General features: G+C 41.4%; 1 protein-coding gene across 3 annotated transcripts in view; it reads left to right on the top strand.

Annotated features, from left to right (window-relative positions):
- cdk14 (cyclin-dependent kinase 14) overlaps positions 1-27,060 on the top strand; it is a 715,009-nt gene that overhangs the window by 181,342 nt on the left and 506,607 nt on the right. For all 3 annotated transcript variants that reach the window (XM_034173976.1, XM_034173975.1, XM_034173977.1), the window contains one exon: positions 21,104-21,349. In XM_034173976.1, coding sequence (XP_034029867.1) covers positions 21,104-21,349 — 246 coding nt within the window. The remainder of the gene's footprint in view (positions 1-21,103; positions 21,350-27,060) is intronic.

Genomic DNA, 27,060 nt, shown 5'->3' on the forward strand with positions numbered 1-27,060 from the left:
TTGTGCCTCGTGCACATTTGCAGGCTGTGAGAGGTAAACACCGAGCAGAATGAGTGAGGTGAACTCACAGGGCGAGTCGAACCGTTTGCAGTTAATAAAAAATTTTTACAAATCAGGAGAGCAGTGCTGTTGGATCACTGTCATGTCGTTACACCAGCCACTGTTAATGTAAAATCAGATTCCATCACCCTTCGTTTTGCCGGAGAGTGCTGCATCTCGGTCCACTCTGAACAGCTGGAAGCCTGCCAGCTGCAGCGCAGAGTCCCGAATCAGCCACAGAGCCATGTCTCCATGAAGCACAAAACAGCAGATGTGGTGAAATCTCTGTTTTTCCCCACCAGTAGCTGGAGTTCATCCATTTTATTTTGCAGAGAGCGCACGTTGGAGAGGAATATTCCTGGTTGTGCTATATGGTGGCCACGGCGTGGTAGCCATACTAGCGCTGCAGAGCGTCTCCCCCTCCTCCGGTGTTTTTCTGCGTGGGCCAAGGTGAGAGCACCTTTCGCCAATATGCCCAATAAAATCACTGAAGGCTCGAGACAAGTTGGAAACAAATCCGCTGGTGTAAATTCCCCTAATCTTCAAGAGCTCTGTGCAGGTGAAAGACATCCGGGAACCGATGCACATCACAGGAGTAACGCACAAAAACAAAAAGGAATGCGCACCAAAACACAGAGGCAGGTGTAAGTGGCACTTTTTTTTTTTTTTGTGACTACTGCTTCAAGGTTTGTGTGGTTTCTTCTTCAGAACAGACACAACTTGCGGCACAATCTCTTTAATGCCCTGAAACCTATTACCACATATTTAAGCTACTGTAACTGGACTGTTACTGTAGATGTGTTCATATATCATACACAAAGTTAATCTAAAAAGTTCTTTAATCTTGAAATGTTAAATTTATACTTGATGGTTCAAGTTTTTTTCTCGAAAATGTATTTCAACTTTATTTTTAAAATTTCAACTTTGTTATTGGACTTTGTTCTCAAAATACAAAATAAAAACATCTTCCTTGCATAATTTTTCCCTGAATGTGGTCCTAGTACTCTGTTGTAACCTCCGACTGCCACGTGACTCAGAATGTTTCTCTGTTAATGTCAGTGTGGAATTTCTTTAGGAATTATTTGAGGCTCAGGGGCTAAAGGAGGATTTCCGACTGATCTCCAGATTTTTTTCCTCCTTACCTTTCAGTAACAACAGTAATAATTTGCTGTGAAAGTCACTTTGACAGAAGCGATGACTTTGTGTGTCTTTAAATTTGTATAAGCTTGAATAGAATGTTTCTGTGCAGGTTAGACTCAAAGGCTGGTGGCTTCACTAAGCCCTTTCGAAAACTTTCATCAGGCCTGACTTTTATTAAAGCTATAACACTGGCTCTGCATAACACTGTGACTCCTTCTCTTATCGGCACTCATCATTAAATTGTGTTCTCCTGCAGTTTCTGGGCGGCCTTCACCACAACATCATAGAGAAAGACGTTTGAGGATGCATCAGTAAAAGCAGCTATATTTAGTGCCGAGGCACATTGGTGCTCTGCTTGCACTGAAGTCGACTCAGACAAAGGCTTGTGCTGTGTGCGTGCTGTGGATCAGAGGAGGATGAGGTGTTTTTTCCAGCCTCTGCTCTGGCGTATCGTCTCACTGTTGTTTTGATGAGCCGAGGCAAACCGATAGCCCTGCTTTGTGTCAGTAAAAAGGAAATCCGTCCACACAGTGGAGAAGCATGAATGTGACCAGCTTAATTTGGTTGTCATCTGTGAGTTACCAGAACACATAAATACATTTTATGGCTGATTGGAGTTTTATGGCTTTTTTTTTTTATTCCTTCAAACTAATGTCATCAGTAACTACTCCTCTGGAGGTGGGTGCATTAGGCGGACCTGCACCCTGAGTTACTGCCTACCTCTTAGTATACTGCTGTATGACATCTGCAAGATGAGATGATGTTTAAATGGTCCCTGAGGGAGAATGGGGTCACAGCAGCTGTAATAAGTTAGAAATTAGGTAAACAATGGAGTTCATCATGATTTGTGTGTGTTGGTAAGTCCGGTAGGGGCTGGGGGTTGGGGTGATTAAAGAGACTGCTCTTCACTCAGAATCGATATGTGTGATTTCACCCACAGCAGGACTTTTCTGTCATTATGGGGCACTTCCATCTCAGGTACCCGAGTCAGGTGCAGCAGAACATTCACATGCTGCTGTAAACCAATGAACAGGGGACGTCTGGGTGTTCGTGCACTGGCTTCCCAAGCATCACAAAAACAGAATCGGTCCCACATATGAGGTCATTTTGGTGGCTGTGCCATGGTGCACAGACTTCCAGAGGAGCACAACTTCCTTCATTCTCTGCATTTGTATAATGGTGTGATTGGCACATGCTGTGGGTTCATTGAAAATGTTCTACCAGCTGCTAGTTGTACAGTCAGAGCAGGCATAAACAAATACACAATAGCTGGGTTTCCATTAGAGATTTCAAGATTCAAGATTCAAACAACTTTATTGATTCCTAAATGGGCAATTCATATCACACCCAATTACCTCAGACAAAAAATACAGCAATTAATCCACAATTATTACTAGTTGAACGTACTAACGGCACACATCAGAATTAAAATACCAGACATATACATTTGATTGTTTATGTACGTTAAACTTAAGACAGTCCGTCATCTGAATTGAGGCAATATGAGTGTGTGTGTGTGTGTGTGTGTGTGTGTGTGTGTGTGTGTGTGTGTGTGTGTGTGTGTGTGTGTGTGTGTGTGTGTGTGTGTGTGTCTGGGGGGGGGGGGGGGGGGGTGCAGCAGCTGCGAGCATGGGGGAAAACGGAAAGCTGCAGCAGCTGAGCTGCGCTGCCTCCTGGTGGAGGGGAAAGGAGCGGCAGAGCAGAGGCCTTGGGGGAGAGTAGGGTCAGATACACGGGGGTTGGGGGGGAGTTTAGAAATCTTGATAGGGGAGGTGTGTGTCATGCATGAGTGTGCAGATGAGTTTATTTCACATGAGTTTATATAATTTATTTGCACAAAAGTTGTGATATTTTCAGAATGCTGGCAAAGAAAAATAAGAGTATTTCCAATGAGTGGTGTAATGTGAGTACTAGGTTTTGTCCTTTCATGATGACTGTCATTCCAGTTTGTGGTGATGGATGAATAAGTCCTGCTAAATATTGGCATTATTTTTTTATCTTTTTTTCAAAACCAATAATGCAGCATGTCATCTCTTATGATATTTAACAAGCTTCCCGCCTCTTACTTATTTTTGCAGTTTTTTATGTATTTATTTTATATTAATCATCTGAAAAACCACTTCATGCAAGATTAAATATTTGTTTTTGTTTTTTATATATATATTTGAGAGTTTTTTTTTAATACATTTGGTTCCTTTTAAGCATATTTAAAATTTTCTACTTCAGATTGCACAGTTTGGAGGGTAATGGAAACTCTCTGAGTCTCATTCTTTCTTTACTCCGTGATAATTGTCACTGCCTTTCCATACATGCACATTCTGTCCGTCAGTTCTGTACTGTCAACACAGTGATGACTTGAAGACACGTCAGTCAGGATCCTGTCCTTTCTGTTATCTTATTCCCTTCTGGTCGTACGGACAGAAGGGACATATTGAAATGCAGTCAGTCAGACATATTGTATTGTGTCCATGATAACTTGACCAGAATTTATAAGCTGTTCACCACATTTGAATTAAACATAGAGATATCAATATTTGGCTTTTATTAGAATTTTTTTTTTTTTATTAAAATTAGACATGTCAAAATTTGGCCTTCATAAACCTTCCAGCTTTATAAATCAGTAACAGAACTGCCAAAATTCTTTTCACTTGGCTCCCATTCTGGTAGTGTGGCTGTTTAAGTATCTCAGCTGGTTGTTTGTTTTTCCAAATACAGAACACAAAAGATGTGTTTCAGGGAGTATTTCCCAATTTTCTACCAAAATGATTGAATCAACACAAAGCCAATTGAATGCAATGGTACAAATGTTCTGGTGGGGGGTGTTTTTATCAGCTCCAAACGTTAATCATCTGGAGATGTTTGGTGGCAATCTGCCCACCTGTAATTTTGTATACAGACACAGGTCACAATGTGTATGTGTGCAATTGTTACATCTCGGAGAATTGCGATGTGCCATAATTCAGCACGCATGTTTACATTGCCAAGTAATGAGGGAAAAAAATCCACTTTCATTTTTCACGACTAACCAACAAAAAAATGTAAACGATGTTAGTACTGCGCAGTATAGGTGGCACACAATATAAATAATATAAATTTGGCTGACGGTAGAGATTTGGACTCCACTGACCAGTTGCAGTAAGGTGAGTCTTTCGCTCCAGGAAAACTCTTTGAAACGTCTGTGCTCCTTTGCTGCAAACAGAGTGCGGGGGGGGGGGGGGGGGGGGGATGTTCTGAGCTGAGGCGTGTCTCTCAATGAGATGAGTGTTTCGAGCAGTGTCTTCCGCACTTAGCAGTCAAGTAAATAGGCAGGCATTGAGGAGTTCTGTCGCGAACAAGTCCACTGAACACCGCAAAGCCATTGTTTATTTTATGCAGCAGATGCTCTGGGTGGAAGCGATTCTTCGTCATGACCTGAATTAAACATTTGAGAAAGCGGCACATTAAATAATGCAAGCATTTTTTTTTTAACCAGGTGCAGAAGGACAAAATCAGCCAGGGAACAACAATTTACCCAGACTGACTTCAAATATGAGTAAATAAAGCACTGTTATGTATTTTTGGGGGGGGAGGGGGGGTTCTTGTTGCGTTTTGGAAATGAGAAAATTTAAACCTGTTCATGTATTCGGAGCGGGTGTGCCATCTAGTGTTCAAGAGATGAAACTTCAGCCACTGACCCCACAATAATTCATTCTTTCACCAAAACATCAAATCCAGGCTTGCACCTTAAATTTACCTTTTGGCAAATTGTAGCTGTAGTTTTCAGATCTGCACAATAAATGTTCTCAAAATGACATCTGTTTTTATTTGTTGTTTTTTTTTATCAATTTAGCTTTGCTAATTGACTATATAACCTAATTGGAAACCGGTGAGTGCCATGATTAGGTATAAAAGGAGCATCCCCAAAAGGCTCAGACATTCACAAGCAAAAATGGGGCAAGGATCACCACTTTGTGAACAACTGTGTGGAAAAAATAGTCCAACAATTTAAGAACAATGTTCCTCAATGTTCAGTTGCAAGGAATTTAGGGATTCCATCATCTACAATCCATAATATAATCAGGAGATTCAGAGAATCTGGAGAACTTTCTACACGTAAGCGGCAAGGCCGAAAACCAACATTGAATGCCCATGACCTTCGATCCCTCAGGTGGCACTGCATTAAAAACCGACATACCAACCAGCCAACCTTTTAAACCCAATCATGACACTCACCCGAAGACAGAGGCATGTCTGCCAATAACAGCTGCTGTTGTGATCTCTGCTCCTGGACATCCCAGCTGGGGAACACCTACCGTGTTTTTGAAGACATTAACTTACAACTTTCCTTCGTGTGGCGCGTGTCTCTGCCGGCTGTCCTCATGTGGAGATACATAAAACATCTTTAACCTTTGCGCCGGGCTGCAGCAGCTGCACACAGCACACCTCGGCAGGCTGTGGGCTGGCCCGACACGTGTCCATACATCGTTTAATTTCTCTTTTGCAAAAACATACGTTTATCTCCTTGTTGATTTTAAGCATTTCACGCTTCTGTTATAAGACAGCAATTGTAGCGCAGTGGTAAAGTTACTGTCTGTTAATCACAGCTTTTGTAAATTGCAAGTTTGAATCTCGCAAGTGGCATTTAATTTTTTTATTTAACAAGGGTTATTTAACTGCAGGATTCTGTATTGGGTCCCCTTTTATTTATATGAACCCAGTGATTTTCACTAATTATACATCAATATCTCATCTATCAGTGTCCAGTGATTGTATGAATTATTTACGAGGTCTGTTATAAAAGTATCGGACCTTTTTATTTTTTGCAAAAACTATATGGATTTGAATCATGTGCGCTTGCATCAGCCAAGCTTGAACCTTCGTGCGCATGCGTGAGTTTTTTCACGCCTGTCGGTTGCGTCATTCGCCTGTGGGCAGGCTTTGAGTGAGCACTGGTCCACCCCTCTCGTCGGATTTTCATTGTCAGGAAAATGTCTGAACGGCTGGAGCAGCGCTGCATCAAATTTTTCAAGAAAATGTGTGAGACAGCCAGGTGGAAACCATTCATAAAATTCAGATGGCTTTCGGTGAAAATCCTATGAGCATCACACAGATTAAGGAGCATTATAACTGGATTAAAGACGGCCCACAGTGACTGAGGGCGCGCCGTGCTTCGAGCAGCCATCGACAGGCTGAAATGACCAGATCATTTCCAAAGTGAAGGCTGTGTTGATCCGGGACGTCGTGTGACTACCAGAGAAATGGCAGAAAAGGTGGACATCAGCCATTTTTTGTCAGATTCCACTGTTACAGGAGATTTTGTAATGAAAGACGTGAGGAGGTATTCGCGCGTCGGGACGAAGCCGCAGTGGCGGAGAACAAAAGCAAGTCCGTGTTGGAAGTCTCACGGGACATGTTGTGACATGCCCAGCTCTCCACAATTTCTCGGATACTCACTCGACTAAAAAGCCACAGAAAGCCGTCTGAATCTTCTGAATGGTGGAAGACCTAACGCCATTGTGGTTTTGTCCCGACGCGCGAATGCCTCCGCACGTCTTTCATTACAAAATCTCCTGTAACAGTGGAATCTGACGAAAAATGGCTGATGTGCACCTTTTCTGCCATTTCTCTGGTAGTCACACAATGTCCCGGATCAACACAGCCTTCACTTTGGAAATGATCTGGTCATTTCAGCCCGTCGATGGCCGCTCGAAGCGTGGCGTGCCCTCAGCCGCTGTGGGCCATCTTTAATCCGGTTGTACTGCTCCTTAATCTGTGTGATGCCCATAGGATTTTCACCGAAAGCCATCTGAATTTTACAAATGGTTTCCACCTGGCTGTTTCACACAGTTTCTTGAAAAATTTGATGCAGCGCTGCTCCAGCCGTTCAGACATTTTCCTGACAATGAAAATCTGACGAGAGGGGTGGACTAGTGCTCACTCAAACCCTGCCCAGAGACGAATGACGTAACCGACAGCGCGTGAAAAAATTCATGCATGTGCACGGAGGTTCAAGCTTGGCTGATACAAGCACACGTGATTCATATCCATATAGTTCTTGCAAAAAATAAAAAGGTCCGATACTTTTCTAACAGACCTCGTATATACCTGGCTGGACATAAGACCTAATGAGAGTGCACTGCTTCATTCATGTTATTTCATGACTGTACATTTCTGACCATGGGTCATTTACAGAGGAACAGACGGTTCATACTTGTATCGTCTGCTTGATAAGAGGGATTCAATAAGATGTGTTTTTTTATGGTGTGTGGTTTTTATTATTTTTGTCCACAGCAGAGGCGCGATGTGGTGCAACACATTCCAGCTGCTATAAAACTATATGGATATAGTTTTTGAAAAAAATGAAAAGGACCTATACTTTGACTTCCCTCGTATTTATAACAGCTGCAAGAATAGTCTCGAGGATGAATTTTTTTTTTTACCATGTAAAACACAGGGATTGCGCTACGATACGTTTGTTTGTTTACTGCATGTTGTAGTTTACTACTTCAATGCTGCACTTAGTGGAATTGACTCGTATAATTTTTTTTTAAATTTGTTTAAAAATAAAAAATGAAGAAAAAGTTTGGATTGAAAGTATTTTCTCAATGCATTGCAGAGCACAGTGGACTGATGTTAATGGGTTTGCAGTGTGCACTATACTAGTGCAATATCTATGAACATGTGACTCTGTAAGGTTATAACAAACCGAGGACTTTCCTAAGTTCCACATTATGAGAGGTTTAAACATGCTAAATGTAAGGTTTTTTTTTTTTACATTTATTTATATTTCCTTTTTCAAAAAAAAAAAAAAACTTCTGAAACCATAGGCACAACAAAACAATGACAATTAAAAAAATAAATTAATGAAAGAAAAAAAAAAACACCACATGCAGTTCAGTCAGGTCCAATAGTTCTCAATTATGTTGGGAAACTGTAAGTACACGGACCCACAACAGGGGGCGCAAATGAACGGACAATGGAATAGGTCAAATAACAACACTTTACTGTTGCGAACGTGCACAACAAACACAACAGATTACACAATAGATCAAAGGTCAAATTACAAGGTGTCGTGTGGGCAGGCTCGAAGATAGGAGACGCCTGTCCAAAGCAGAACCGGAACCACACGATTTCCTCCGCCACCAGACCCCGGGAATACTGGAGCCGCCAAGTCCCGAACTCCCAGGTGGCCACTGCCTCCGCGTGTCGGACCTGGTACTGCTGGCGAGGAACAAAAACACAATTAAACGTGGGTGCGTCTGCACCCAGCAATCTGCACGGCAGGGAAGCTACCTCCACCTCTCGTTGGAGAAAAAGTCTGTTATCACTCACAAAAATCACAAAAAGGGCTTTCTATCAAGTAGTCAGGCTGAGGATATTACCTTTCAGGTAGAACGATATCTCGGCAAAGAGGTGGAGATGACGTCTTGCTGATATACCGATGCAGATCAGATGAGTGGTGACAGCTGTCACAGGTGATGAGTGTCAGCTGTCACCCCGGCTGCTCCTGTGAGGCGGCAGCGCCCTCTGATGCCTGGAGCCCGCACTCCAGGCAGGGTGCCCTCTGGTGGTGGTGGGCCAGCAGTACCTCCTCTTCAGCGGCCCACACAACAAATTATTCAAGATAAGAAATAAATGGCTGCCACCCTTTTAGAAACCCATCTATCCTCCCTCTAAGACTAAACTTGAATTTTTTTCAAATTTTTAAGAAAAACATAACTTTCAACCATAAAGAAATAGATGGGGATGTGGAACTTTCCAGGATAATAATAATCTGTGACATGCTAGCAAAGAGGTAAAGACTATTACATCTGCCTGCAAGTTGGTAAGGGACACTGAGATTCCAGGAAGTCCAAAAATAGAAATCACCAGACAAGGCTCCAGCCTGACACTAAGACCATGAGAGAACATCAAAATACAAAATCCAATAAAGCAGACATTGGAATAAGTTGTGGAGAATTTGGAATTTGACAAATGCAGCCTGTGTACTGCTCACTCACTCATCTTCAACCACATACTCCAATTAAGGGTCACGGGGGGCTGGACACTATCCCAGCAGTCATAGGGCGTGAGGCAGGGTACACCCAGGACTGGATGCCAGCCTATTGCAGGGCCACATAGACCCAGACAAACATATTCACCAGTTGACCTAACGTGCATGTCTTTGGATGTGGGAGGAAGCCGGAGCACCCGAAGGGAACTCACGCAAACAAGGGGAGAACATGAAAACTCCACACAGAAAGGCCAAAGGTGGAAATCGATCCCATGACCTGCTTGTGTACTACTTTAAATTGAATTTGGGAAAGTCTCGCACAAGATGATAACATATGAATTCTGTCAACTACTTTGTCCCAGAAACCTTCCCCAAATTCCAGACCCAACTCTTGTTCCCAGTTACAGATACTTTTATTGACTGGATGATTGTCCATTGAAAGAACATTATATATCCGCAATATAAGTGCTTTCTTATGGGGCATATGTTCAAAGAGGTCCTCCCAAGGATGTTTAGGGGGCTGAGAGGGGAACTCAATAAAATTAGTAAATGCACAATGTCTAAATTGAGAAGAAACAAAATAAATGGGATAAGGGCAAGCCATATAAGGAAGATTTATCGGTAAAATTAAGAAAGGTGTTATCCTTAAAAAAGATCTTGGAAACTTTTCATGCCTTTCTTACCACATAGATGAAATGCAGTATCTAAGAAGGAGGGAGGAAAAAGGTGGAGCTTATATAATGGGCCAAGAGCAGAAGCAGAGATACAGTTGAAGTGAAGTTGAAATTTATACCATATTTTAAGAGAGGCAAGTACAACAGGATTATCTGTGTACCGAGACAGGGACACAGCAAGGATGAAAACATTAAGGCTGGGAGAGAGGTAGACAAACACAAGTGAGCTTCTAATTGACCCCAAGTTGTATGAGGATCTTTTACCCAGAAAATTATTTTGAATGTTAGCTGTCCAGTAATAAAACATAAAATTAGGTAAAGACAGAAGCAAGACAAAGGAACACCTCCGTTTCGGAGTGCCAGAGGACAAGTTGGGATATGCCTATCTCGGCTTTCAGTGCTTACCAGTCGAGTGAGTATAAGAGAAATTGTGGAGAGGTGGGCTTGTCCTCTGGCACTCCGAAACGGAGGTGTTCCATTGTCTCGCTTCATCAGCGAATCGGTCGTGACGCGCGAAGCGTCCGCGCGGTTTTCCATGACAAAATCTCTTGTTAAAAGTGAAATCTGACGGAAAATGGCTGATGTCCAGCTCTTGTGATAACCAGAGAAATTGCACACGACGGACCCGGCTCCACACAGCCATCCGTTTAGAAATGATGTGGTGGTTTCTGCCTCTCGATGGCAGCTCGGAGCGCGGCGCACCGTGCGCCATTGTGGGCCATCCTTAAAGCTGTAGTAACACTCCTTATTCTCTGTGAAGCCCGTAAAATTTTCACCGAAACCCAGATAAATTTTTCGAATGGTTTCCAGCTGCCTGTCTCTAACAGTTTCTGAAAAAATTCTGATGGAAAAACAGCCCAAATCATTCCGCCATTTCCTCGCAATGAAACAACGACGAGAGGGGTGGACCAGTGCTCACTCAAAGCCTGCCCATAGGCGAATGACGCAACCAACAGGGGTGGAAAAACTCACGCATGCGCACGAAGGTTCAAGCTTGGCTGACGTAAAAACATATGAATCAAATCCATATAGTTTTTGAAAAAAATAACAAGGTACGATACTTTTCTAACAGACCTCGTGAGGGACCACTGTATACGAGGTCTGTTAGAAAAGTATCGGACCTTTTTATTTTTTGCAAAAACCTGATGGATTTGACTCGCGTGCTTGCATGAACAAACCTTGAACCTTCATGCGCATGCGTGAACTTTTTCACGCCTCTCGATTGCATCATTTTCTGGTAAGCAGCCTTTGTGTGAGGACATGTGTTGTGCGCTCAGCGGATTTTCATTTCAAGGAAAAAGACGGAACGACTTGAGCAGCACGACTGCATCAAATTTTGCCAGAAACTGGGCGACAGCCAGGTGGAAACCATTTGGAAGATTCAAACGGCTTTCGGTGACGATCCTATGGGCATCACACAGATTAAGGAGCGGTACAACCGGTGTAAAGATGTCCGCACAACGGTGGAGAGTGAGCCACGCTCCGGTCAGCGATCAACATGCTGAAACAACCAGAGCATTTCCAAAGTGAACGCTGTGGTGATGCGGGACTGTCGTGTGACTGTCCGAGAAATTGCGGAAGAGGTCGACATCAGCACTTTTTCGGTACATTCCACTTTGACACAAGATTTGGCCATGAAAAGAGTGATGGTGAAATTCATGCTGCTGCTGACGGCGCAGCAAAAGCGCCTCCGTGTTGAAGTCTCACAGGACAAGCTGTAACATGCCTACCTCTTCCACAATTTCTCGGATAGTCACACGACTGAAAATTCACCGAAAGCCGTCTGAATCATCCGAATAGTTTCCACCTGGCTGTCGCCCTTTTTCTGGCAAAATTTGATGCGGCGCTGCTCCAGTCGTTCCGTCTTTTTCCTTGAAATCCACCGAGCGCACTGCACGTCTTCACACAAAGGCTGCTTACCATAAAATGATGCAATCTACAGGCGTGAAAAAGTTCACTCATGCGCACGGAGGTTCAAGGTTTGCTCATGCAAGCACACATGATTCAAATCCATCAGGTTTTTGCAAAAAATAAAAAGGTGCGATACTTTTCTAACAGACCTTGTGTGTGTGTGTGTGTGTGTGTGTGTGTGTGTGTGTATATATATATATATATATATATATATATATATATATATATATATATATATATATATACAGGCTTGGCGAGTAACGGAATACATGTAACAGCATTACGTAATTAGGATACAAAAAATGGTAACTGTATTCCGCTACAGTTACAGAAAAAAAGACGTATTCAGATTACAGGTATATTTTGTAAAAATGGGGATTAGTTCGCAGGACTATAATTTTAATGCAAAGCCATTAAAATATCATGAGTCACTTTTGTGTGGATTAAAGTCACTAACTGGGACTCTGGTCTTGTTGCAGTCAAGAAACGAGAATCGTCCTCTGTTTTGTCACAGCTTCAAACACTGCGTGGCTCTCTGAATTAATAATGCTCGGAATTAATAACTTCAAAACGAATTGCCATTTTAAATAAAATGACACCTCTTACAAACGTTGCAATACAGACAATAAACTACAATTGACGTTTTTTCCTCCCAAAATGAGACGTCTTACATTATTTATAAACCTGACCTGCAGCACAGCTGCAAGACCTCAGCTCATAGGTATGGAAATACATTCATGCAAATAATAATGTCTGAAAGGAAATGCTTTTGACAAAAACTAACAGATTTTATTTCTGTTTATGTCCAGAGATCAAGGATCCACCATGTAGAGTTTATGTCCAGAGTTTAAGGATCCAGTAACCAATTTCATATTTATTTAAAAATTAAAATAAATAAATAAAAATAAAAAAATTCAAATACCTAATTAAAAACAGAAGTAAAAGAATAAAACATAACAAAATAAAAACTACTCATAAGAAAGAGGATAAAAATAGGTTTTAAGTGTTGACTTAAAAATGTCCACGGACTCCGACTGCCTCACTGAGGGCCATGTACTGGTAAACCCAGAATGAGATTGCCCACTCAACAAACTTCCCCAGCCTCATGGACATGATGAAGGGACTTGGGCTGTCGTATCTGGCTTTTCCCCTTTGGTACCCCTAGAATGGCCAATTTTTACCTTGAATTGTCAAAACCTTCCCCCCTTCCGCACCATCCCCCCCCGGTCGCTTCGCTCCCTCGACATTACCACTACACTAAAATTTTATCCTAGCTAGAACCCTGATATCTGTATATAATATATTGTTTTTCTTTGAATCGAAAACTTGGACAGCATGACGTTTCCTAACCGGGCAAAACATTGATGAAGTACCCGGATGTTAATGCATTTTCAATGGAGATTCGTGACTGAACACACTCATTAAATGCTCGCAAAATATGTGTAAAAAATGCCATTTTGACCTGGATATCAAGCCAGTAGAATTAAATGACATTAAATTATGTCAGGAAAGTATTAAACTTACTCTGACACACACACACACAAACACACATTCCAAAATATTAGTGTTACAGTTACAAGGATCTGCGCTGTTCAAGCTGCTGAGCTGAGGCATCCTGCTGCAGCAGCTGCTCTGTTCAACGCAGCTCCTAAAACCATTACAATACATTTTTATATATATTATATTTTTACATAATTATCCTTTATTGACCGAGTTTCATTCATGAAGTCAGTGGTGTGGGTACACATCTCTGTGTGGGTGTGACTGTGAGCGGCACAGCGCGGGTCATTATAATCTCATTATTTTAAGGTGCAAATTAAAAAAAATCCCCAGTCTTGTCGAACAATTTTAATCACTAACGGCAAGTATTTTAACTAGACATTGGTCTAGCAGTGGAAAATATAAACTAAACATAAGTGAAGAGTTAATGGTCCGTGTCATCGGGCGACACAGGTACGGCAGGAGACATACAGCTGTTTATCACCCAAATATCACGGACAAAGTGACAAGAATAACCAAAACCACTTACTTATGGAAGGAAATATTGTCTCCCTTGTTAATCCGTTTGTGGCTTTGCCGACATGCGCAGCTTTCCGGCATATTCCACCTGTTTTTTGAACTTCTTTGCACGCAAATCACTAACTTGCCCAGAATTAAAATGGCAACCACGCCTCCTTACTGACAGGATTTATTGAATGGTTTTCATTATGCTTTTGTTCTTATTTTGAAAGTTCATTAAGTGGACTGATATGTTAAACATGGTGCGAATGCCATGTGAAAGACTAAAGTAAGATAATGTTATGTTTACTGAACAAGTAGCAGAATTTTTTTGTTTTTGTTTTGTATATTGTTCTGCAAGCCACTTTTAAGTACAAATTCATCCGCCCACCACCTGAGTTTTCATTATCCTTCATTTGTTTGGCATTTTTTCTTGAAAATTGAGCAGGTGAATACTGGGTGTGTTTAAAACAATATTGTGGGTGCTCTTAATTCATAATGTGAAGTAAAACAGAGCATGCCATGTAAAAGAAACAGTTTTATTTTTGCTTAATAAACTGTACTATGTGGTCAAGACTATTTCTATTTAGTTTCTTTTATCTGTATTAGCATATTTGATATTGGAGTAATCCAGAAGTAATTGAAAGTAATTAAATTACTGAGAGTACTGAGAGTTTTTTCTTTCCCTTGCCATCCCTTCGTCCTTCAGTGATCACAGGAACATTTTCGGCAGAGGTAGAGTTATTGTGCTTGATCAGAAAAGTTAACTCTGAACCATATTACAAATAAAAAGGTCTTATGCGAAGGCACTGAACATAAAACAGTCTCATCTCAGTCTGACCAATGAAAAGGCAGAAACAGCAGTGGCCATGATCAGTCCACTTTACCTGCAATAGTGCAGATAGCGGTTATTGAAATGGGGGTGGGGGGGAACACATCTAGTCTTTGCACAGGTCCTGCACAAACTTGTCAGCAACCGATGCAGATTACAGCTATTTCTCTTCCCTGTCGGCAAAATACTATGCAATTTGGCCGGATACAGAAGTGCATGCCTGAGTCCCAGCTTGTAGAGTTCCAACATGATGCTCTTAAACTCAGTTTGCTGTCTCACCACTTCAGGGCTGTAATCTTTGTAGAGCTTATGTCCATTGTAGGTCAAGTCAATCTTGCATGCCTCCTGAATCACCAGATCTTTCATTTGGAATAGATGAAAGTGCATAATAACTGGTCAGGGTTTTCCCTCCAGGACCTGGTTTAGGAGCTAAACTCCAGTACAAATCCACCAGTGAAGCAAGCGCCTCCATTCGCAAAACATCGATGAAGAGTTGGATGAAAAAAACAAAACATAAGAAACCTAAATAACTTTAGGTAAACCCACAATCCAAAAATCTTGCCATCTACTGCATCCCTCCGGGTCTGCCGTCTTAGATTTTAACCACTCGTTGTTTTTGGAGTGCAGCATATTTGGCCTTGAACTGGTCCAAATGCTAGTCAGTGTGCTTGGATTCAAGAGAATTAATGCATAAACCATGGTCACACACTGCCGATTGGACACTGTCCAGCCTGAACAACAAAAAAACAAACAACAAAAGAAGGCTTAAAATCCTCCGACAGCACAGCTCTGTGGTCTTCCAGCAGAAGGCTAGTCACTGGCATAGTTACAGATGCAGCAAGAGATTAAGTTTCTCTGTCTTGTTTGGACTTGGACATTTTGCAGGTGATCAGAAAGCAGAAAATACAAGTATGAAGAATAAAAATACTGGGATTCCATACAAAGCGTATGAGTTTTGCAAGGTGCAAAATTTAATAGTACAGTAGTGGGTGTGTGGTGTGTGTGTGTGTGTGTGTGTGTGTGTGTGTGTGTGTGTGTGTGTGTGTGTGTTTGTTTTTAAACTTATTTTGTTATTATTTTGTAGGACCTATGGTTTCAGATGGTTTTTGGAAAAGGGATGTTTTTTGTTTTGGAAAAAGGAAATACAGTAGTGTTCAGAATAATAGTAGTGCTATGTGACTAAAAAGATTAATCCAGGTTTTGAGTATACGAGGGCTGTCAATAAAGTAACGGTCCTTTTTATTTTTTTCAAAAACTATATGGATTTCATTCATATGTTTTTACGTCAGACATGCTTGAACCCTCGTGCGCATGCGTGAGTTTTTCCACGCCTGTCGGTGACGTCATTCGCCTGTGAGCACTCCTTGTGGGAGGAGTCGTCCAGCCCCTCGTCGGAATTCCTTTGTCTGAGAAGTTGCTGAGAGACTGGCGCGTTGTTTGATCAAAATTTTTTCTAAACATGTGAGACACATCGAAGTGGACACGGTTCGAAAAATTAAGCTGGTTTTCAGTGAAAATTTTAACAGCTGATGAGAGATTTTGAGGTGATTCTGTCGCTTTAAGGACTTTTCACGGTGCGAGACGTCGCTCAGCGCTCTCAGGCGGCGTCATCAGCCTGTTCAAGCTGAAAACCTCCACATTTCAGGCTCTGTTGATCCAGGACATCGTGAGAGAACAGAGAAGTTTCAGAAGAAGTCGGTTTCAGCATTTTATCCGGATATTCCACTGTTAAAGGAGATTTTTTTAATGAAAGACGTGCGGACGGATCCGCGCGTCGGGACGCAGCCGACGCGGTGCGGCGGCACAGGAAAAACACCTCCGTGTTGATAACCATTTGTAAAATCCAGGCGGCTTTTGATGGCTTTCAGTGGAGTGAGTATATGAGAAATTGTTTAACAGCTGGACATGTTCCAACTTGTCCTTAAGGTTTCCAGCAGAGGTGTTTTTCCTGTGGCGGAGCGTCGCGGCGGCTGCGTCCCGACGCGCGGACCCGTCCGTACGTCTTTCATTAAAAAAATCTCCTTTAACAGTGGAATATCCGGATAAAATGCTGAAACCGACTTCTTCTGAAACTTCTCTGTTCTCTCACGACGTCCTGGATCAACAGAGCCTGAAATGTGGAGGTTTTCAGCTTGAACAGGCTGATGACGCTGCCTGAGAGCGCTGAGCGACGTCTCGCACCGTGAAAAGTCCTTAAAGCGACAGAATCACCTCAAAATCTCTCATCAGCCGTTAAAATTTTCACTGAAAACCAGCTTAATTTTTCGAACCGTGTCCACTTCGATGTGTCTCACAGGTTTAGAAAAAACTTTGATCAAACAACGCGCCAGTCTCTCAGCAACTTCTCAGACAAAGGAATTCCGACGAGGGGCTGGACGACTCCTCCCACAAGGCGTGCTCACAGGCGAATGACGTCACCGACAGGCGTGGAAAAACTCACGCATGCACACGAGGGTTCAAGCATGTCTGACGTAAAAACATATGAATGAAATCCATATAGTTTTTGAAAAAAATAAAAAGGACCGTTACTTTATTGACAGCCCACGTATTTCTTATTGTTACATGGGAAACAAGGTACCAGTAGATTCAGTAGATTCTCACAAATCGAACAAGACCAAGCATTCATGATATGCACACTCTTAAGGCTATGAAATTGGGCTATTAGTAAAAAAAAAGTAGAAAAGGGGGTGTTCACAATAATGGTAGTGTGGCATTCAGTCAGTGAGGTCGTCAATTTTGTGGAACAAACAGGTGTGAATCAGGTGTTTCCTATGTAAGGATGAAGCCAGCACCTGAAGAACAGCGTAGATTGATTAAAAAGTTGATTGGAGAGGGGCAAACTTATACGCAGGTGCAAAAAATTATAGGCTGTTCATCTACAATGATCCCCAATGCTTTAAAATGGATAAAAAAAAAACAAAAAAAAACAGAGAAGCATGGAAGAAAACAGAAAACAACCATCAAAATGGATAGAAGAATAACCACAATGGCAAAGGCTCACCCATTGATGAGCTCTAGGATGAGCAAAGACAGTCTGGAATTACCTGTAAGTGCTGTGACAGTTAGAAGACACCTGTGTGAAGCTAATTTATTTGCAAGAATCCCCCGCAAAGTCCCTCTGTTAAATAAAAGACGTGCATAAGAGGTTACAATTTGCCAAAGAACACATCAACTGGCCTAAATAGAAATGGAGGAATATTTTGTGGACTGATGAGAGTAAAATTGTTCTTTTTGGGTCCAATGGCCGCAGACAGTTTGTGAGACGACCCCCAAAGTCTGAATTCAAGCCACAGTTCACAGTGAAGACAGTGAAGCATGGTAGTGCAAGCATCATGATATGGACATGTTTCTCCTACTATGGTGTTGGGCCTATTTATCGCATACCAGGTATCATGGGTCAGTTTGGATATGTCAAAATACTTGAAGAGATCATGTTGCCTTATGCTGAAGAGGACATGCCCTTGAAATGGGTGTTTCAACAAGACAATGACCCCAAGCACACTAGTAAACGAGCAAAATCTTGGTTCCAAACCAACAAAATTAATGCCTCGCAGATGTGAAGAAATCATGAAAAACTGTGGTTATACAACTAAATACTAGTTTAGTGATTCACGGGATTGCTAAAAAAACAGTTTGAACACAATAGTTTTGAGTTTGTAGCTTCAACAGCAGATGCTACTTTTAAATGGTAAATGGACTGCATTTATATAGCGCTTTTCCATCTGAATCAGACGCTCAAAGCGCTTTACAATTATGCCTCACATTCACCTCGACGTCAGGGTGCTGCCATACAAGGCGCTCACTACATACCGGTGCAATAGGGGATTAAAGGCCTTGCCCAAGGGCCCTTAGTGATATTCCAGTCAGGTGGGGATTTGAACCCATGATCTTCTGGACTCAAGCCCAACACCTTAGCCACTAGACCATCACCTCCCCTATTACTACTATTATTGTGAACACCCCCTTTTGGATGCTTATTCACTATCTTTGGACGGATTTCCATCTTTTTGCAAAATCTCACCATCTAAAAGAACTAGCAAAACATTAATTTTTATTTCCTCAAATCCGTGAAATGGTATTTTAGTGGAAAAACTCAAAATCACTGAGAAATTTATCATAAAATAGTGGTATGTTGTGTTCAGGGTTCTACCTAGCGCAAACTTGCGTTATGGCCCGTTACGCTATAATTTTGGACCGTTACGCTTATTTTGGACCGTTACAATTTTCAGTGCAGCGTCTGTAATCAACTGTTTCTGCAGCGCGAGTCCAGTTTGAAGCGTGAATCGAAGCAATGCTTCGATTCAATGGCTCGTGGCTCTTTGATTTGCTGCTCTTCAGAAGCGGTAAGTCCGCTTCTTAACCCCTCTGAAAGCCATTAAAATATCATGAGTCATTTTTGTGTGGATTAAAGTCACTAACTGGGACTCTTGCCTTGTTGCAGTCGAGAAACGAGCTTCAAATGCTGCGCGGCTCTCTGCCGAGACAGAGTCCGCTCAGAATTAATAACGAATCGCCGCTTTAAATAAAATGACACCTCTTACAAACTTTGCAATACAGACAATAAACTACATTCGACTAAAACATTTTTTCCTCCCAAAATGAGACATCCGGCATTCTTTATAAACCTGACCTGCAGCACATCTGCAAGGGCTCAGCTCATAGGTGTGGAAAGACATTCATGCCAATAATAATGTTTGAAAGGAAATACTTTTGACGAAAACAGATTTTATTTCTGTTTATGTCCAGAGATCAAGGATCCACCATGTAGAGTTTATTATGCCCAGAGGTTAAGGATCCAGTAATCAGTTTCATATTTATTTACTTTAAGACTAAATAAAATGTTGTTCAATTTCAATTTAATCAGCTTATAAAGCGCCCAATTACAACAAAAGCCATCTCAAGGTGCCTCACACAGAACAGTTCAACATAAAAAATTACAATACATAAATAAAAATAAAAAAATTCAAATACCTAATTAAAAACAGAAGTAAAAGAATAAAACATAACAAAATAAAAACTACTCACAAGAAAGAGAATAAAAATAGGTTTTAAGTCTTGACTTAAAAATGTCCACGGACTCCGACTGCCTCACTGAGTGCCATGTACCTGGCTAACCCAGAATGAGATTGCCCACTCAACAAACTTCCCCAGCCTTCTGGACATGATGAAGGGACATGGGCTGTCGTACCTGGCTTTTCCGCTTTGGGTACCCCTAGAATGGCCAATTTTTAGCTTGAATTTTCAAAAGCTTCCCCCCTTCTGTAGTCTCCACTACAGTACTACAATTTTTTATTTCTCCCCGTTCAATCCAAAACAATATGCATTGAGCATTAAGAAACATTTATTGTAGTACACATTCAGGCTCCCCACGCACATTTTCAGGAGCACAACACCCCCCCCCCCCCCCCCCCCCCCCCCCCGGGAAAACAGTAAAAAGTTACACAATTTTAACATTTTATTGTTGTGCAACTTATTTTAAATATTTTTAAACTTCATTGAAAGCATGTGTTTGTGCTGGGTATTGGTAATTCCTTACCAACAATATGCTGGCTGTTTTTCTGATTTTTAAAATGTCTTTTTCAATATGTCTTTGTCAATTCTTTTAATTCAGGTACAAAGTAGAGTTAAGGAATACACAGTAAATAAATGAATTGTTTTCCACCTCTGGGTCCCAACACTGTAACTGTACTTTTAGTATTTTCTAATATTTCATAGACTAACAATGAATTCTAAAAAAAAAAAAAAAAAAAAAAAAACGCAACTGTTTATCAACAGTGAATAGAGCCTTTTGTTCTAAATGCAACCATTTATTGTAGCTGTTGGCATTTTTCTGAAGATTGTTGATGGTTCGATTAGTGGTTGCAGGCCAACCAGTCAATGATTGTCTTTTGAAAAAAGTTGTCGTATTAATGCCAGTGAAAATGGTGGCTGTGTTGTGCTCGATGTCCAGTGATACCTGACCCACACAAAGAGCAAGGCAGCAGGCTGCAAGACTCCTCCTCCTTGTGTGTTGGAGTAATTAGAAGTCCTTCCTGCAGAGTCCAGGCCTAAATATTTAATCTGAAGGGAGCCGTGGCAAAACATGTCATGCCGCCTGCGTCTTTTCTTTCTCGTGTTCAGTGTCTGTGGTGGAAAAGCAGCTGGTGAGGTGCTTTGTATTGGAAAACAGACAGTGAGTGGGACGAGCGATGCGTGTCTGGCAGCCTTGTAGGGGACGATCGGCAGCAGATCTGCATGTTGTACGGATGTGGAGATTTGTGTCAGAGATAATGTGGAATCCAGGGAGTGCAGCGGCAACCAGTAGCGTGTGTGCACGCTGCAGAGTCTGGAGCTCTTTTGAATAGACAGAAGGGAAAAGAAGATATAAAAAAATCCTCTCATTTTAGCATAGAGGTAGCAGAAAGAATCTTTAGGGAGGAAGAGACCACAGCTGACAGAGAGATGCAAAGCAGCCAGGATCTGGCCGTCAGCTGCTATTACAGACACATTCTCTCTCTCCTTTTAAATTAAGCACTTTTCCCTCTTTGTTTTTGACAGATATGTGTCACAAAGATGTCCACACGCGGCTGCCAGGGAACAGACTCTGTCATCAAGCCCCTGGATACTATCCCTGAGGACAAGAAGGTGAGAGTTCAGCGCACGCAGAGCGGCTTCGACCCCTTCGAGAAGCCCGCCAGCCAGGTGAAGAGGGTCCACTCTGAGAATAATGCCTGCATCAACGCCAAGAGCTCATCTTCTGGCAAGGAGTCACCCAAACTACGCCGGCACTCCAGCCCTAGTTCTGTAAGTGTTCCTCTCTCTGCAGGAACTGATCGATTATTGGAGAATTACTCAGTGATCACTAGAGCCTTTTAAAGACACAAATTCTTGTACGGATCACTTTTACCGCTGAACAAGACGTCACATGTCAAACGTGAGCAGGAAGATGTGGTTTAAAGTGTGGGGTTACAGACTTGAAGCCTTGGAGTCAAATTGAGCCTTTCTTGAATCTGTTTGCATCATCAGGGCCGGCTGCACTCTTTGATTGGAGCTCAGATCTGTTTAAAGGTCTGATTTAAACATCTTAAGTTCCACAGCCTCACAAAGCTGTCTAATCTTGACTACCCGAAAGGAGACGCAGGCTTCTTTTTAAAGCATGCCTGGAGGGATTGAATATAAACCCACCTTTTTGATTATATTTGGTCATATTTAAAAAAAAAAAACATGCCTTCTGGTCTGCTCCTGTTTTAATTTGCTATTGATGCAGTTTATGTCAGCACAAATTTGACACTTTTCTCGATGTTTCCATACCCTGCGGTCAGACTACATACAAATGAGGGTGACAAGAAGTTGTCCTTTGTTGCTTGGTCTTTCACAGTGACGTTCCTATATTGCTAATTAGCATGATAACATCTTCATAAAATGTCTTGTAAATCACTTCAGAGGTATAATTTGCCCATTGTCACTTGTGGCCACTTGTAGCTAATCTGACCGTAGGGTCATTGTCTTGATTAGGGCTGAAACTAACCGTTATTTTCATAATAGATTAATTGATCAAATACTTTTTTTAATTAATCGATTAATTATTCATGGAAGGTCCAAAAAATGTCAGAAAATAGCGAAACAATGTTGTTCAGTGTTTTCCAGAGGCCAGGATAATGTCTGTAAATACCTTATTTTGTCTACAGTCCAAAAATATTCAGTTTATTGTCAGACAGATTTAAGAAAATAACATTCAGATTTAAGAAGCTGAAATCACAGAATTTTGGATATGCTTTTAATTGGTGCAAAACAATTAATCGATTATCGATTAAGTAGTTGCCGATTAATAATAGATTCATCTTTGCACCTGTAGTCTTGATAAACTTAATTAAACTTACATTTTGATAGTTTTATTACTAGGGTTTGGTGTTGACAAAGTCCTCACAGTATCATGATGCATGGGCCACAATAAAGACCCTGTCACTCCTTGACGATTTAGCTTGCGTGGGAAGGGTTCACTAGTCCAAAGGTTCAGTAGTGTATTTAATTCAAATTATGTCAAACATCACAATTCACAGAGTCACTCATGAGGGTTGGATAATTGCGTTTTGAATTAAATTCCAGTCTTAATTACAGAATATTGTGTATGACAACATTTGCCTTGTACGGTACATCTTTATAACGAGCGAAGTTAAAATCAAAGTAACATTCACTCTCGCATCACAGATGAAAGAAACTTCTTTTTAATTGAAACAAAACACACATGTAAGTATACAGCTAGTACAGCCTACTGAAACTTGGCATCAAAATATATTAATTTATTGACCTGTACCTTCAGACTAGTAAACCTTCTGACGAGTGAACCTTTGGACTAGTGGGATGTTCCCAGCTTGCATATGACAACGTATGAAAAATGTGCAGAATACGTTGGCATATGTATAATAAGTTATGGGTAAGTTTTGTATAAGTTAAGAGCACGTTGAAGCATGCTGTTATATGTCGTAGTACAGTGAGTTCATCGAGACATTTTGTGCATGCCCAATATTTTCAATGCATCCCAGCATATGGCTCATATGTCCTGCTTACACGGGCCATAAATTATAGATAAATTATGCGATTGCTGACATACGTTACTTGTAAGTTCCTCATCGGTCAAAATATGTTGAGATAATGTCTGGTGTAACTTATGAGTAACTTGCTTTGAACTTATGTGTAGCTTATCTCCAATACATATTGACATATTTGACATATTCCAGATGACCACAGAATTTACTGAATGTGCCGGGTACCATATAATAGTGTATTGTGTGTTTCCACAATGGAGACCAAAATAATAGACCCATACCGTACCATTTTTTTTTTCCACACCTTTTGGCTGGGGTCCCAAAATTATGGACCAGTTACGAAAGGAAGGCGCTAACCTGCTGCTGTGCATTGATTGGCTCAACAGCTGAAAGCTGCAGTCATGCAGACAGTTGAGACTGTGTCAAAACCATTCACGAAGTAAATATCAAATCTTAATCTTACCTGTTATGTCGTTTCAGTCGGATTCATCATCACAGCCTGACAGAAACGTATCCACATAAAGCGTCTTGATTTTTGGAAAACGATGTCTGAAAATACTCTAGTTCCTTGTCATGGCTTAAGAAACATAATGTGTGTCAGGGTCAAACACCTGTAGACACTTAAGAAAGAATGGACACGAGAAAAAGCAGAAGCTACAATCTGTGCAACCACATGTTGATTATTTGGGTCACACACTTACTGCCGAAGGGAGGCAAATTCAGCAGCAGAGGAAGTTGGCTATTTTAAACACTCCCAAACCTGTGACTAAGAAGCAGATGATGGCTTTTTTGGGTCTCTGTAATTATTGCGGATTATTGTGGATCCCATCCTATGCTGCTAAAACACAACTGCTACTAAATTTGATCTATGACACCCCCATGGGACTGTCAGATAAAATCACGTGGACCAAGGCAGAAAAACAGTTTTGTGATTTGAAAGCAGAACTAACGTCTTCTACTGTGCTGTCACTTCTTGATTATTCTAAACCATTCACACAAACAGTTGACTGCAGATCCAGTTTCATGCAGTCTGCGTTGTTACAGCTTCATGGAGGAAAATTGAAACCAATTGCATTCTACTTGAAAAGATTGGATCCTGTAGCACAAGACTGCCCCCTTGTGTTCAAGCTGTTTGTGCTGCGGCCATGGCCATTGAGTCATCAGCTGATGTTGTTTTGTTTCACCCAACTACACTCTTAGTACCACATGCTGTAGATGTTCTATTGCTACAGGCTAAAATGAATTGTCTTATTGCTACAGGCTAAAATGAATTTTCTATCACCAGCCAGACATTTATCCTATACTGCTACACTGTTGTCACAACCCCATGTGGTCATAAAGCGATGCACCACACTAAATCCAGCTACTCTCCTCCCTACTGAGGAAGATGGAGACCCACATAGTTGTGTTGTTGTTACTGAAAGTCTCCAGCTCCCTAGAGCCGATCTGACAGATTCTCCCCTGCCTGAAGGAGAAATCTGGTTTGTTGACTGTTCTTGCTCCAAAAATGATAAGGGAGAGACGCAGACAGGATATGCTGTAGTGACATCACAAAATGGTATTGTTGAAGCAAAACAAATAACACCCACGCATTCTGCACAAGCTGCTGAACTCATTGCTCTGACTAGAGCTTGTATTTTGGCCAAAGATAAAAAAAAAAAGTAATTTCTCCGACAGTGTTTTTAAAGCAGTCCCTCTGTGTTGTGTCTGCTCCCAATGCTTTCTCAGCCTGAACCAGAGAACACTGGCATTTGTTCCATAACAAGAAAATTAACTTATTTTAAAAGTTGAAAGAGTCACATCGCCTCATTCATTCATATCAGTGTTTATCACAGCCATCAGTCGACTCTTTACCATTCTGCACTCAGTGAAAATAAATCTGATGATCCACCAACACAAAAATTAAATTAAATTAAATTAAAAAAATGTTAAATTACTCTGTTGGCCTCTGTGTGCCGGGGGCGAGGCCACTCAACATCATACGCGCTCAATGACGTGCATGTCAACATCTACATGCTCCGTCTACCAAACAAAAGGGTACTGCTGGTGGTGGAAACGCGAGCCAAATCAGACCTAACCTTTCCGACCCATACCATACCATCCCCTCTCGATCTGGAGCACTTGGTGGAAAGGGGCTGTCGGCATACGATGGCTAAATCGTTAAGGCATGACAGGCCCATAAGATTGTATTACAGTACATTCCAATACTTCACATAATTTACTGCAAATTTAAAAACAGAGTTTAGAATTCATCTTGTATGTTTAGATCGCATTCCTAAGCTTGCAGAGTTGACATTATGCCATGTTGTGTTACTGACAAATTTATGTATACGAGGTCTGTTAGAAAAGTATCCGACCTTATTATTTTTTTCAAAAACCATATGGATTTGAATCACGTGTGATTACATCAGACATGCTTGAACCCTCGTGGGCATGCAAGAGTTTTTTCACGTCTGTCGGTTACGTCATTCGCCTGTGGGCAGTCTTTGAGTGAGGAGTGGCCCACCCTCTCATCGATTTTTTTTCATTGTTTAGGAATGGCTCAGAGACTGCTGCTTTGTTTGATCAAAATTTTTTCAAAACTGTAAGGCACAACTGAGTGGACACCATTCAATTTTTTTATTTTTTTTTTTTATATAGCGCCAAATCACAACAAACAGTTGCCCCAAGGCGCTTTATATTGTAAGGCAAGGCCATACAATAATTATGTAAAACCCCAACGGTCAAAACGACCCCCTGTGAGCAAGCACTTGGCTACAGTGGGAAGGAAAACCTCCCTTTTAACAGGAAGAAACCTCCAGCAGAACCAGGCTCAGGGAGGGGCAGTCTTCTGCTGGGACTGGTTGGGGCTGAGGGAGAGAACCAGGAAAAAGACATGCTGTGGAGGGGAGCAGAGATCGATCACTAATGATTAAATGCAGAGTGGTGCATACAGAGCAAAAAGAGAAAGAAACAGTGCATCATGGGAACCCCCCAGCAGTCTACGTCTATAGCAGCATAACTAAGGGATGGTTCAGGGTCACCTGATCCAGCCCTAACTATAAGCTTTAGCAAAAAGGAAAGTTTTAAGCCTAATCTTAAAAGTAGAGAGGGTGTCTGTCTCCCTGATCTGAATTGGGAGCTGGTTCCACAGGAGAGGAGCCTGAAACCTGAAGGCTCTGCCTCCCATTCTACTCTTACAAACCCTAGGAACTACAAGTAAGCCTGCAGTCTGAGAGCGAAGCGCTCTATTGGGGTGATATGGTACTATGAGGTCCCTAAGATAAGATGGGACCTGATTATTCAAAACCTTATAAGTAAGAAGAAGAATTTTAAATTCTATTCTAGAATTAACAGGAAGCCAATGAAGAGAGGCCAATATGGGTGAGATATGCTCTCTCCTTCTAGTCCCCGTTAGTACTCTAGCTGCAGCATTTTGAATTAACTGAAGGCTTTTCAGGGAACTTTTAGGACAACCTGATAATAATGAATTACAATAGTCCAGCCTAGAGGAAATAAATGCATGAATTAGTTTTTCAGCATCACTCTGAGACAAGACCTTTCTAATTTTAGAGATATTGCGTAAATGCAAAAAAGCAGTCCTACATATTTGTTTAATATGCACTTTGAATGACATATCCTGATCAAAAATGACTCCAAGATTTCTCACAGTATTACTAGAGGTCAGGGTAATGCCATCCAGAGTAAGGATCTGGTTAGACACCATGTTTGTAAGATTTGTGGGGCCAAGTACAATAACTTCAGTTTTATCTGAGTTTAAAAGCAGGAAATTAGAGGTCATCCATGTCTTTATGTCTGTAAGACAATCCTGCAGTTTAGCTAATTGGTGTGTGTCCTCTGGCTTCATGGATAGATAAAGCTGGGTATCATCTGCGTAACAATGAAAATTTAAGCAATACCGTCTAATAATACTGCCTAAGGGAAGCATGTATAAAGTGAATAAAATTGGTCCTAGCACAGAACCTTATG

This window comes from Thalassophryne amazonica, chromosome 7 (genome assembly GCF_902500255.1).
Source record: "Thalassophryne amazonica chromosome 7, fThaAma1.1, whole genome shotgun sequence".
In the NCBI taxonomy this organism is placed as follows: domain Eukaryota; kingdom Metazoa; phylum Chordata; class Actinopteri; order Batrachoidiformes; family Batrachoididae; genus Thalassophryne; species Thalassophryne amazonica.